General features: G+C 41.2%; 1 protein-coding gene across 4 annotated transcripts in view; it reads right to left on the bottom strand.

Annotated features, from left to right (window-relative positions):
- Positions 1–14,926, bottom strand: part of sin3aa (SIN3 transcription regulator family member Aa) — a 122,746-nt gene that overhangs the window by 27,194 nt on the left and 80,626 nt on the right. For all 4 annotated transcript variants that reach the window (XR_010969464.1, XM_068015350.1, XM_068015353.1 and 1 more), the window contains 6 exons: positions 14,166–14,284; positions 12,463–12,673; positions 11,768–11,884; positions 8,153–8,391; positions 6,419–6,602; positions 1,857–2,436 (listed from right to left, as the gene is read on the bottom strand). Coding sequence is in view for 3 of the 4 variants with exons in the window: in XM_068015350.1 (XP_067871451.1) it covers positions 1,857–2,436; positions 6,419–6,602; positions 8,153–8,391; positions 11,768–11,884; positions 12,463–12,673; positions 14,166–14,284 (1,450 nt within the window). In the remaining variant the exon portion in view is untranslated. The remainder of the gene's footprint in view (positions 1–1,856; positions 2,437–6,418; positions 6,603–8,152; positions 8,392–11,767; positions 11,885–12,462; positions 12,674–14,165; positions 14,285–14,926) is intronic.

Below are 14,926 nucleotides of genomic sequence, written 5' to 3'. Positions count from 1 at the left end.
CTAACTGAATGGCGGAGCAGGCTTGATGGCATGAATGACCTACTCCTGCTCCTATGTTTCCTAGATAAATCGGTGAATAGGGTTAGAGAAAGTAAGGTGGAAGGAGGCTCATATGGAGCATAAATACCAGCATGGATCTGTTGGGCAGAATAGCTTGCTTCTGTACTGTACATTTTGTGTGATTCTAAGTAATCTCTCTCAGTTCATCAGCAGAACCCATCAAAGACTTTCCAACACAATGGGTGTGAGGTATTTTCCGATTACTGAGAAGTTAATAAACTGCTTACTGTTTAGTCTGTGAAGAAATAAAACTTTTATTGGCAGATTAATCACCTTTCACCTAGGAATCTTTTTATTAAACTTGCAGTAATACCCTTTGTTGTAAAAAGCCAACATTAAAATTAAGTCTTTTTCCAAATCCTTAATGTGGAAAAAAAGTTTTAAAAAATGCCAAGATGCGACAATCAAAGTGACATTTGAAAGGTTTCTCTTTTTTAAAAACAAGATTCTGTCAAGAGAGCACTGAATTCCTTGAAGCTGCCAGCACCTTAGGGTCGAGCACAACAAAATTGAATGGGAAGTGGAAGACAGCAGCACCAAACATAAGGCTACAAATGAATATAGATAGGTTAAGTGAGCGGACAAAGATCTGGCAAATGGAGTATAATGTGGGAAAATGTGGAATTATCCATTTTGGCAGGAAGAATAAAAAAGCATATTATCTAAATGGTGAGAGATTGCAGAGCTCTGAGATGCAGAGGGATCTGGGTGTCCTAGTGTATGAATCGTAAAAGGCTAGTATGCAGGTTCAGCAAGTAATTAGGAAAGCTAATAGAATGTTATCATTTATTGCGAGGGGAAGTGAATACAAAAGTAGGGAGGTTATGCTTCAGTTACACAGGCGAGATGAGGTGAGACCACATCTAGACTACTGCGTACAGTGCTGGTTTCCTTATTTAAGGAAGGATGTAAATACGTTGGAAGCAGTTCAGAGAAGGTTTACTAGACTAATACCTGGAATGGGCAGGGTGTCTTATGAGGAAAGGTTGGACAGGCTAGGCTTGTATCCGCGAGAGTTTAGAAGAGTACAGTAAGAGGCGACTCGATTAAACATATAAGATCCTGAAAGGTTTAGACAGGGTGGATGTGGAAAGCATGTTTCCTCTTGTGGGAGAATCTAGAACTAGAGGTCACTATTTAAAAATAAGGGGTCGCCCATTTAAGACAGAGATGAGGACAATTTCTTTCTCTCAGAGGGTTGGGAGTCTTTGGAACTCTCTTCCTCAAAAGGCAGTGGAAGCAGTCTTTAAATATTTTTAAGGTAGTGGTAGATAGATTCTTGCTAAGCAAGGGGGTGAAAGGCTATCCTGGGTAAGCGGGAATGTCAAGTCGAGGTTACAATCCGATCAGCCATGATCTTATTGAATGGCGGAGCAGGCTCAAGGGGCCGAATGGTCTACTCCTGCTCCTAATTTGTATGGATGTTCATAAAGGCATTTGCAATTCAGTATCAAAAGAGCAGCCAGAACACCCATCTGAGAAAATGAAACATCACACTAGAAACCTACATGGTGTTTTGAGGCATCTAATGGGTTAGATATGAATCGGGCTAACCTCTTCACTGGGTTTATCTAACCAGTGTCATACCGACACCTGGGAGCTCTGAATGCTGTCGCTGGACGCAAAAATTGAATTTTAAGAGTGCTCCAATCATTCATCACTTTCACCAACACCAAATATATCACAACGATCCTGTCAGACCATTACATTCAGTGTGTTAGTAGCAAGAAAATAAAGTGACTGTATTTATTATTTCCCAATAGGGAAAGCCCACACAGAATCCTCTGTATACTTACTTGGCTCCTTTAGTCGAAGCTGAATAGCAGGACTGTCATTTTTGTCTCGCTTTCCTGTCAGCATCTCCCGCTCCCTCTCCCTGCATTCCTCTTCAATCTGCTTCTCTGCCTGGTTGTAGATCTTCAGGAGTCGCGAGCACAGGATCTGGTGAAGCCGGATGAAGATATACCAGTTATTGTTCACAAAGAAAAGGTTATACACGTCGTCCAAGCCCCGCAGCTTCTGCGCTCCCGTGTTGCTGAACATCAGTTTTGGCTTGGAAGGGCTACCACCGATGCCATTGTGCTTTTTTGTTGCCCCCGTGCTCTCATCAATGTCCATCTCCTCATCCTCCTCATCCTCTTTCTCGTCCTCTACGTCCGATAGCTCACCACGCTGAGCAAACAACAGATCAGGAATGAAGTGATAAATTATCTGTTTGATTTTGTATTTATCTTCCTTCTGTATCCCAGCCTGCCGCTTGACATGATGGATAATGAGAGAGGCTGCATCCTCCATGATCTGCTTGTCCTCGTAAACAAAGGTTAAGTGAGAGCCTGATGTCACATGCGTGTGGTCTTCAGACACCTGTTCTTGCCGCTAAACAGCCGCAAATAAACAGAAGAGAAAAGATTAGGCATACATTTATAAAGGCACAATAAAACCCTTTAAATAAGTACAGTTAAAAGAGTTGATACTTAACACATTTCCAATTTTGTTGTGTTAAGGTGCTGGATTGATGCACTTTTATTTTTCATAGAAAGACAAAATTGCATTTATATAACCACCTTTCACAGCCTCAGAATGTCCCAAAGTGCATCGTAGCCAATTAAGTACTTTTGAAGCGTAGTCACTGTTGTAATGTTGGAAAATGCGGTAGCCAATTTGCATACAAGATCCCACAGACAACAATGGGATCATGTTTTTAATTATGTTGGTTGAGGGATAACTATTGGCCAGGACACCAGGGAGAATTCCCACGGTCTTCTTAAGAACAGTTACATGGGGTCAAGTCGGACAGATGGGGCCTCGGTTTAACATCTCGACCAAAGGATGGCACCTCTAACAGTGCAACCTACCCTTAGTGCTATACTGGAGTGTCAGCCTCGCATTATGTGATCACGTCTCTGCAGTGGGACTTGAACCCAAAACCTTCTGGTTTAGAGGCATGGGTGCTACCCACTGAGACACAACAGACACACAGAGATATTTGAATTGGTGCAATTTTGTAAGAGATGAAGATATCGTGATTTAGGAAAGTTTTAAAGGTGCCAACAAAGGAGTGTTTGACTTGAATTTGTTACAGCCTCAACAATATTCACCCACTTGTGAAACAGAACATTAAATCTCATTTTATAGCACTCAAACAAAAACTTTATGATGGACTGACTCCGATCACATGTGCACTTGTAAAACTAATACAGGTTGCAGTTTCTTTCTGCACATGATGATTAGGCTCAATGAAGCACAAGATATAGGGCTAAAATTTATACTCCTGCCACTGAAATCGCAGAGCTGCCATGATATTAAGCACGGCGGGTCATTTAAATAGCCATGGTGGGCTGCCTCCCACGATGACGTAGTCGCTGACGCCATTTTTAAAGGGCTTCTAGTCCTACTGTTCAATGTAAATATTTAAAGAAACACAATAAAAAAAATTAAATACATTTATTTTGCCCCTTTCCCACCCCAATAACCATAAAATTAATTTCTTGCTCTCTCCCTCCCTAAAAAAAAAACTTACCTTGACCACCTGACCTCCCTCCCCCCCACCAAAGTGCATAAACTGTAACCTAAAACCCTTTCCACCATCTCCTACACCAATGATGTAACTTTGACCCCGTTCCTCCCCTCCTGCACTGAGAAACTTACCTCCTCCCCCCTCCCAAACAGTGTTCTGCATCGTTTCCCCAGACAGGGATCTGAAGGTGTGGGTGCACTGGCCAGCAGCACAAAGATCGCACCGGGACAGATGGCGGGAGCGCAAGTGTAATTAATTCACTGATTGTAATTTATTTAAATATTTGAATGGTGGTCCCATTGCTGAGCGGCGGCGGGGGGGGGGGGCGCCACGAGGCCTTGCTGCTGGTGACAATATCGGACCGAGCCCTTCGGGCGTCGGGCTGCATGGCAGCCCTCGCCCGGAGGCATTTTCCGGCCGCTCCTAACCGACCCCCAACGTTTGGGGATCTGTAAAATTCAGCCCATACAAATATCCATTATTAGCCAGAAATGAAAATTATTGTAAACGCCAATGTTTGTGACGGACACGCTTAGCAGACACGCATCAACAGGACACAAAGGCACAAGTGAAACTATCTGTCAGGAGCTACGGAAAAAATATTTGCTAAACTATTTTCATAGAGCAAGTGCCTAAGCCACAGGTAATACCTCCCTGTGGGGTATGGCCTAGATTAAGAATGTTTAAGGAACAGCAGGCATGAAATGTCTGTGTCATTGAACACTCAGACCTAAGCCCTAAGGTCCCAACACACCAACCAATGCAGACCAAGAAAACTTAAAAACATAAAAGGTCCCTCATAACAAGACTGTTAGCTAAGTCGAAGCTCATGGAATTGAAGGAAAATTAGTAACCTGGTTAGGAAATTGGCTGAGTGGCAGGAGACGGAGAATGGGCAATTATTCTAATTGGCAGAATGCGACTACTGGTTTCCCACAAGGATCTATTCAGTGTATTTGTTAACGACTTAGCTGATGGGACAGAAAGCCACATATCCAAGTTTTCCAATGACACAAAGATAGATGGTACTGTAAGTAGTATAGATGGAAGAATAAAATTACAAAAAGATATTAACAGATTAAGTGAAAGGGCCAAACTGTGGCAAATCAATATCAATGTAGGCAAATGTGAAGTCATCACATTTTGGACCTAAAAAGGAGAGAGCACAGTACTTTCTAAATGGTGAAAAGCTAGAAACAGTGGAGGTCCAAAGAGACTTAGGGATCCAGCTACATAAATCATTAAAATGTCATGGACAGGTACAGAAAATAATCAAAAAGGTTATAATCAAAAAGGCCTTTATAGCAAGAGAACTACAGACAAGGAGGGTAGGAGACATGCTGCAACTATACAGAGTTCTGGTTAGAACATACCTGGATTACTGTGAGCAGTTCTGGGCATCACACCTTAGGAAGGATATATTGGCCTTTGAAGGAGTGCACCATAGATTTACCAGAATGAGACTTGCACTCCCAAGAGTGAAGTTATGAGGAGAGGTTACACAAACTAGGGTTGTACTTCCTTGAATTTAGAAGGTTATGGGGAATTTGATGTTTAGTTTAGTTTAGAGATACAGCACTGAAACAGGCCCTTCGGCCCACCGAGTCTGTGCCGACTATCAACCACCCATTTAAACTAATCCTACACTAATCCCATATTCCTACCACATTCCCATCTGTCCCTATATTTCCCTACCACCTACCTATACTAGGGGCAATTTATAATGGCCAATTTACCTACCAACCTGATCAAAGTTTTCAAGATATTAAGTGGGTAACTGATAGAGTAGACAGAGAGAAACTATTTCCATTGATTGGGGAATCTAGGACTTGGGGGCATAGTCTAAAAATTAAAGTCAGACCTTTCAGGAGTGAAATTAGAAAACACTTCTACACACAAAGGATGGTAGAATTTTGAAACTCTCTTCCTCAAACGTAATTGATGTAAGGTCAATTGTCAATTTTAAATCTGAGATTGATAGATTTTTGTGAACAAAAGGTATTAAGGAAGATGGGACAAAAGGCAAGTATATGGAGTTAGGTCGCAGATCAGCCATGAACTCGCTGAATGGTGGAACAGGCTCAAGAGGGTTAATTGACTACTCCTGTTCCTATGTGTCAGCTTCATAAATCTGAGCAAAGACAGAAGAGCTGTCAATAGCACACCATTAGCTAAGGCATTAAAAAAAAATCGCAGCTACTTTCTTCTTAAAATCAAACAATGTGCAAAAATCACATGCTTCGCTTCTCTTGCTGTAAGTTCCCTGTTTCTCTTTCCCGCCTTGTACTCTGTCATTCCCAGTTCCAACTGATGCAGCTGCTTCAGGAGATCGAACAGTACCACATGCTGTGTGCAGGAACTCAATCTTTTAGAGCAGTATCAGATAGGAACAGCTGGAAGGAGTATGCTTGGAGATGGAAAGGGAAGAGAGATGGAGAGAAAGGCAGCACCATGAACTGGAGAAGAGTGGCCTCGAACTGGGAAGGGAGGGAGATTAATGAACAGAGAGATCAACACATTTTCGCAATAGCCAGCAATTTCTAGGCAAAATGTGAGAAAATCCCTGTAAATTGTTATTACAATCTTTGAGCAAGCTTAGGCGTAACTATGCATAACTGGGTCGCACTTCTCAGTGAATGATCATCCCAACAATCAAAGCAATTAGCAACAGTAAAGTTGAGGTCAAAACAGTGTGGACAACAGATAATTTCTATACACCTCCTCAATGCCATCAGTAGACAATAGTGTCCTTCCCCACTGTACCTTGAAATCATCAGTCACAAAGCAGTAGAGCCCTTCCACCTCCCCAAAACAAACACTAGTTGCAAGTGCATTATATACCTCATCATATATGCTCTCTATCTCATTGAGCAAGCTTTTGGAGCGCAGAGTTTTGGTGTCGTTCTGTTTGAAGTTGATTCCTTGATGATCAAGAGACTTCAGGTAGTACTTCTCGTTCTGCTCTCTCCAAATCTTATTGAAACCTCTTTGTGCTTCTCGCCATTCTTCCTCCTTTGCTTTTAATCTAAAGAGACAAGGCAAAAGAAAAATTCTAACACAAAATTCTCAAGATTCCAAGTTACAATTCATTGTGTGAATGAGATAGGAACAAAGAGAACAAGATGGGACAATTAAAAAGTAGCTTTGGTGAAATGATGAGAGGGGGAAACTGGAGGGCATTATACCATGTTGGAACCTAAAATGAATATATCAATGATCCTCCAGAAACCAGTTGACAACTACAAGACTGCTACCAGAGTGACATTGGGAAATCTGGAGACAAGTCACCCTACGGTATGGTCACACAGCTCCTAACAGCCAGTTTCAAAATGGCACTCATGGCAGCACTTTGCTGACCTCCTGATTGAGGACGTAGACTGAAGAAAGGGAATTGAATTAAAGAGGACATTTTAAAGATGAATCTGTGAATTAAAGTTCAACAGTTCATTATAATGCCATGCTTTGTCCTTTTTCATGTTCAAAATTATTTTTTTGAAGGGTAGTCCTCTTTCAGAATCAGTACCTTACACTCTCATTAGTCCCTTCAAATTTCTTTTGCTGCTTTCTTCCTCCTCTCCTAAAGATGACGACTGTTGCTGAGCTGCAGTTCCACTGGCACTAACAATACTGTACTACTTCACTCATGTGCGAGTCTGGACAAGAAATGACAGCAGGCTTTTTGACCACTTACGCCCTGTCCTCACTGCACCAACACAAGCTCTCTTTCTCCAATTCTTCCTTTAATTAGGAACTGGTTTTGGTATGATCATAGGTTTATACAGTCAATGCATAACAATTAGGAGTGGAAACCGCACAGCGTTTTCTTCCTTCTGCCTGGAGTATGCCAACGCCACTTATAGTACAGTATCATACCTCCATGACCTTCTGGTCAGTTATTCTCTGTGACCTTGTCCTATCAACACCTCTTTTGTTATCTCTTGCCCCACCCCTGCTTTACTTGTTTAAAACCCATTACATTTCTAGCCTCTGCCAGTTCTGATGAAAGGTCACTGACCTGAAACATTAACTCTGCTTCTCTCTCCACAGATGCTGCCAGACCTGCTGAGTATTTCCAGCATTTCTTGTTTTTATTTCAGATTTCCAGCATCTGCAGTATTTTGCTTTTATTATACCTCCATACTTTCTCAACTGGGACTGCTTGAGATTAGCTGCTTTGTATAACTGAGTTCACACTATTAGCTAGAAATTACTGTTGGCAAACATCAGCAAACAAATGTCTAATGTGTTTGTTGGACAAGGCTGTGTCTGATATGTTAACCCATTTATTCTAGATGTGCAGTGCCTGCATTACAATAGCATACAGGAATGTAATACAAACCCATCAATATTGCCAACAGTATTGCTCCAGGCATTTATGCATTGAGATAAACTAGCATCTCTTTAAATATAGTATAGAAACTGTTGCAAAAGATACCTTCAGTAATTTTATCTTATGAAACTACTGTGCCAAATATATAGAATGCTCATATATATTAAAACAATAGTTTCCTTGAAAGGTTCCAATAAATAGTACATTTAAAACACTTTTATAATACGCAGCCAGAATAAATCTACCTTTTCAGCACAATGGGAACTGCTACTGCAGGGTTCTTTTTTAGACCGTCAAGAATGTCCGCAGCCTTGTCTGCATATATCCTCTGAATGGCCTTACGGTGAATGACTTCTGAAGTGCCACCAAGGGTGTTATCCAGACGAAATTTAGCTTGGTCCTCCGCTGACATTCGTGACAGCTTCTTCTGAACACTCTCCAAGACACGGATTGTTGCTAGGTTTGTTTCTAAGACAACATCGAGCTGTGCCAAAAAATCCAAGAACAAGGAACGTGCTTTTTGAATTGCAGTCAAATGCAGTTTTCAATTTCTACATTAAAAAAAAAGCTAAGGTACTTTTGAAAAACAAAGTTGGACATCAATTTCTTAAAATTTACTTTTCCTGTGTGACCAGCTGCACTGGTACTTCAAAACATCGTATGACCCACATGATATGTACCTATAGCAGAGGGACTGCTTAGTGGGACAGGTAGGGTGTGGAGATTTTTTTTTAGTGGAGTCTAAATAAGGGTGTCCTGCACAGTCCCCAAGTGGCTAGTTACAGGGTGACTTAGAATAGGTCTATGAGCAAGCTTCTGTTCACTCATTCAGCAAGGGACTGGTATATGGTACATGCACTGGAAACGGAGGGGAGGGGGAGGAAGGAGGAAAAATTCATAATTTCCAATGTCAAAATAGATTCAATATTTTCAAAAATGAATTGGAGAAATAAAATAATAGCACAGTAATAATAGCTTAAAACAGGATTAAATATTCATGGACAGGAGAATAGAAGCATTTTTAAAAAAAAAAAGAATTATAGCTGCAGTATTGGGACAAAATAGCTGCGAAAAGTCCCAGGTATATCATCATCGAATCATTTTGATTCTAATACTGAAGTTACACATGATCCCGAGTGCATGAATTATGAATTGTAAACAGTCAGAGCATAGGACTCCTGATTCTGACATAATATCACAGCATATGACTGGTGATACTCCTCATGGGTCACCCACCAGGTTCTAAACAGTGAAACCTAGTCCAACACCCATGTGTTGTGCTTCACATACAACTTCAAGTCTAAATATTACAGCCTGATGTGTGCAACTCACTGAACTGATAATCCACAGTACAGACAATCTATGTACAATAGAAATAACTACAGCCTTTTGCAAATAGCTCAATTTTCATCATTAAGATGAACTAACTATTACATCCATTTCATGGGAAAATTAGGGATAGGGGGAGGCCATTCAGGTCCTTGAGTCTCCTCTGCTATTCAAATAGATCATGGTTGATCTGCAATCTGACTCCATTTACTCATCTTAGCTCCATACCCTTTGATGCCCTTACCCAACAAAAATCAAATCGATCTCAACCAGAGCTCGATTTGTCCAAACAATCACACCCTTTTGGGAGCGAGAGTTCCAGATTTCCCTTACCTTTTGCGTGAAAAAGTAAATCCCGACTTCACTTCTAAATGGCCTAGCTCTAATTTTAAAGATTATGGCCCTAGTGTTCTTCATTTCCCCACCAAAGTAAACAGTTTCTTCATATTTAACCTACCTAATCCCACTGCGCAGCATGGGCCTATACTCTCTGGAGCTTAGAGGAGAGTGAATCGCATTGAAAAATATAAGATTCTGAGACAGCCTGACAGGGTAGATGCTGAGAGTTTGTTTCCACTGGCTGGAGAGTCTAGAATCAGGGGGCAGTCTCAGAATAAGGGGCCGATCATTTAAAACTGAGATGCGGAGGAATTTCTTCACTCAGAGGGTTGCGAATCTTTGGGATTCTCTACCCCAGAAGGTTGCGGATGCTCAGTCGTTGAGTATATTCAAGGCTGACATAGGTCTTTTGGACTCTAGAGGAATCGGGTAATATGGGGATCAGGTCGGAAAATGGAATTGAGGTCAAAGATCAGTCATGATCTAAGTGAATGGCAGAGCAGGTTGGAGGGGCCGTATGGCCGACTGCTACTCCTATTTCTTACATCCTTAACATTTTGAACACCTCGATCAGATCACCACTCAAGTTTCTATACTCAACACTCCCCTTATCACCAAATACTCGGATTTCAAGTGATAGAGTCATAGAGACAGCACTGAAACAGGCCCTTCAGCCCACCAAGTCTGTGCCGAACAAGAACCACCCATTTATACTAACCCTACATTAATCCCATATCCCCTACCACATCCCCACCACCTACCTACACTAGGGGCAATTTACAATGGCCAATTTACCTATCAACCTGCAAGTTTTTGGTTGTGGGAGGAAACCAGAGCACCCGGCAGAAACCCACGTGGTCACAAGTAGAACGTGCAAACTCCGCACAGGCAGTACCCAGAACCGAACCCAGGTCGCTGCAGCAGTGAGGCTGTGGTGCTAACCACTGTTCCGCACTGTGTACAATCATCAGTGAACTTCCCCACTTCTGACCTTATGTTGGTGGGAAGGTCATTGAAGCAGCTGCTGAAGATGGTTGGGCCTAGGACACTACCCAGAGGAACTGCTGCAGCAAAGTCCTGGGGCTGAAATGATTGGCCTCCAACAAACACAAGCATCTTCCTTTGTGCTAGGTATGGTATTTCTGATATTACAGATATACTTGTGCCTTTACACTAATAAAAAGTTGTTTTTTTTTTGCAAGGATAGCAGTGTTTTGGTAGCTGACATTATCTTTCAGAAGTTGGGACAGGGGTTCCCTGACATTGTATTAATATTTGCAACGCTCGACCCTCCAAAAGCAGCAGCGTGACTGTGTAGTGTTTCACTATCAAGTTTACCTGCATGTTCATTCAGTATGACCAATACTATACATGCACCACTATCCAGTGAATTTTCAGCAGTGTCTAGTGACCCCTGTTGTTGGAAAGTGCACGTATGTATGAGGACAGGTTTGGGCCTAAATGTGAGGCTGTCCCACAACGAAATGGTCTGTTGACACTCATTGTCAAGTGATGTGCAGCACTGGGAACAGAATAAAGCACAACAAATGCAAAGCTTTACAGCAGTTGCTCACCAGTCAGAATATGATACAGAACTCAGGAAAAAGTAAGTAATCTTCAGGCATATATACACTATTTGATTCTAACTGTATAAATAGGAAGAAAAGTCTTGGGACAGGAATGTTAATAGTCTTCAAAGGATTAATCAGCTATGGCAAATTAAGTGTATGTGCTTATCATAGACCTTCAGTGCATCAGAGGCTTGTTGTCTATGAGGCAAGCCAGGGAAGTAACCTCTAGTTAGTGACTGGCAGCAGATCTGCATCATTTCTCAGATTCTATTTTGTTTTCTGTTGCTACCTGGAATGTTGCTTTTCTTATGTCAAAGATTCAATGCAGAAAGAAATTGGAACCAATGAGTAAAGCACAACAAATGCAAAGCTTTACAGCAGTTGCTCACCAGTCAGAATCTTGTATAGATTTACTTCAACATGTAAATATGTGGATTCGAATTTGGGCACTAGGTGGTGCAGTGGCTTACATCTTCAATTGCAGTTCCAATCCACGGGTCTCCCCATCGTTAATATCCACGAGCTACACCATAATGGATAACATGCTTACAAAGTACCAGAGGCCATTTCATAGTGAATAATGTGTGTGTGTGTCCACATCTGTTCAGCAGGTCTGCTTACCTCAAACCTCTCATCTTCACACCTGTAGATGTGCTCTTCGTATTGTGTTTTCTTTGAGCTGACGAAGGTAGAGTCTTCAGACCAGGAGGGGAAGGACACCCACGTATCATTCAGAACCTGTAGTAAATGTATCAGTAATAGTTACAGAGCGATAGAGAGATATGAAAGTAAAATCTTTCTGTAAAGACTTGATGGTTCTACCAATGCCCATGTATAAGCTGGCAGCAATTCTGCATGTGACAAGTCCCAATGAAATTTGTCACCGATAAAACATTCAAAGATATGTCTGAATCATGAGATTCTGTCTCCTACCTTTTTGAGTTCATGCTAACATTTTACAATGAAAAATTGTGTGGGAAATGCCACATTAACCTTCACATTTCAGCATAACATTATTGCCTTTTTGTGGTCAGTAACTAAATTCGGACAACTGTTTAATCTAGTGGCTTGTAGTAGGAAATGTTAGGGAAACTGTTATGTGGAAATGTATTAATACTCTACGCCAGCAATTCTCACACTGAAAAGAACCCCACTGTGCCCAACCTCCCCAAGTCATTCACCCCACACAATGTCAGAGCATATTCAGAGGTCAACCTCAGTTAGTCTCTGATTTGGCCATCCAGGGCAGTACTAGACATATTTAGCCATGTTGGAATTTAGCCTTCAGTGAAATAATTTCATACAAATGTCCTTACCTCTTTGCAAAGGGGAGTTCTGCCAGTGCACTTGGGCTGTTGGAAGCTTTTGGGCAGTGCTCGATAACTTGAACCAAGTCGTTTACAAGAAGCATAATCAATTTCCATTGCAATACCCTCTGTAGCTCTCTCCTTAGGAAATGCCTCAATGTGGGAGGACTCCTTATAACCCAGGAAATTCTTAAACCAGACAAAGAGCTCAGGAAACTTCCTGCAAGAAAGTATGGACAATACAAATAGTAAGTTCAGTTCATCTCGTTTCTGGTTTGATGGTCATCTGCCCAATCAAGTCTACAGGATAACCTGTCCTTCAACTTTTCCCTTGCTTTGTCAGGGAAGAAGACACAAGTGGAGGATCTGTGGCTCAAACCCATGTCCTAACCACACTGTACTGAATTGCACAGGTCTGAAAATGTGCTTCCCGCTAACTAAAAGCATTACAATACATCTGTCTGGTACATTTGCACATGTAACTAAAAGGTAACAAGTTCCACAATACAGACTGCACAAAACATAGGCTAGATGTAAATCAGCAGGCATACAGCAGTCTATTATTTAGAAACAGATACACTGTATATCTGTTCTTTTCTTTCTTTAACCCCTCCTGATTCAAACTGTTAAACCACTACCTGGATGTACTGACCTGTTCTTTTAGGGTAGGGTGAACCATTATTTTTAATGGACCCACTAGGCAACCATTCACTGTTGAGTAACTTGTGCAACACCCTAACAGCAGGCAGTGGAAATTAAGCTTTGCCCAAATTAAACAGCTTGCAGATCAGCAGTAAGTTAAAGAGGGCCTACCCCAAGTACTGGTGCTTGTTAATTGAAGTCAAAAGCAGAAGAACAGGTGTTTGCTATTTAGTTTTACAAACACACACATATTTTTCCTGTAAGATATTTGTGTTTCTTCTGAGTTTGAAAGGGTAATTCTTACACTAACTACAAACATCTCCAACTGGTTACTTTGACTTCCAGTAATCAATTTTAAAAGCTACAACTTTTGAAAGTTCCCCTTGTGTAATATTATGAAACCCACTGGGTGAGCACAATACTGCTTCTATGTATGAATGGAAATGTCCAATCTCAATGGGTTCATCTGTAGGCTGCATCATTATGTGCAAACATTTACATTCTGATGAGTTAGAACCATATTAACATTTCTTAAATTATGCTGAATACTTTACCCCAGTAATTCCAAGCATGATCCGGTCACCAGTTATTGTAGCAAACAGGTAAGGACCTGCAGATCCCCATGAACTCAGTGTGTGATCTCAGGCCATTAAAGTAAAAGGGAATTGTAGTGCGCAAATCAGGCTATGTTACCAGAAGCAGTTCTCATAGATCTTTTGGCAGCGAGTTGCCAAAAAAATACATTCTCAGCACACCACAAACACTGTAAATTTTTCCAACAATCAGTTTTTCAAAATGACAACTGCTCATTTGCGTCATATCTCAATGCACAGTTTTCTGTTTAGCCTCCAATCTTCCAGCTTCCTGCATCACACAACATTATTGATGGAAATCGTTAAAGCTGAATCTTTCAATCAGGGAAATACACTGGATCACAGAATGTTTCCCTATTCACAATAAAAGTGCTGCAATTAATTCTTTATTTTGGACTGCTGCAGTCTTCAAAAGGTTTAAACACCCTGACCGAAAAACACACCCAAACACATCGTCCTCTCTCAGTGTTTGCTTACCCCAAAAAAGGAAACACAAGCTGGACCAGCTCCGCGCGGGAGATCACCTCCTGGTTAAAAATGACAAGGCAGCGTAGGAAGTTCTCGTATGCCTCTGCACTCCGCAGAGCTTTCCGGACCTAAAACCAGACAAACAAAGAATATTTTATTGTGTTTTTCTTTCCTTAACTTCATATCATGGGGGTGAATTTACATTTAAAGCAGAAGCCAAAGGAACCTGTGAGGACAGTAACAGCGAGTGTGTCTCATCAATGCAGCAAAAAGCCAAATGCTCCACTTGTTTGACTGATGTTTGCCTTCCCCAATACACATTAAAATCCCATTCAACTAGGGGTCAAGTTTGCTGGAATCTTTTTATAACAGGGACCTGTTTAGTAATGAGTTGATTTATTACAAAATATTGGCAAGGTACAGTTCAAAAACTGTATATTTCTTCATTTTAAATAGAAATACCTTGTGGGGCAATTGGAAAGCTCACCCAACATATAAGAAAACCCAAAGTAAATCCCACCCACCCTATACCCTTTCTTTTTACACTGATATCTACTCAAAAGCAAATCTTTTTATGTAGGCATTAACCCTTGTCAAGTAGAAAGGACCTGGCAGGATGATTTATCCAACAGGCTAGTTACAAATTGACTTTCGTTTATATGAGTGAGGATCAGCATCATTCTCACCCCTTGGTGCAGACCGAGTGTTAAACATAGATCAGCACTACCAGAAGGTGTCTCAGACCTGCACAAACCAATGTATCACCTTCA

Source organism: Heterodontus francisci, chromosome 35 (genome assembly GCF_036365525.1).
Source record: "Heterodontus francisci isolate sHetFra1 chromosome 35, sHetFra1.hap1, whole genome shotgun sequence".
Lineage (NCBI taxonomy): Eukaryota > Metazoa > Chordata > Chondrichthyes > Heterodontiformes > Heterodontidae > Heterodontus > Heterodontus francisci.
This window is presented reverse-complemented; position numbering and strand designations above follow the sequence as displayed.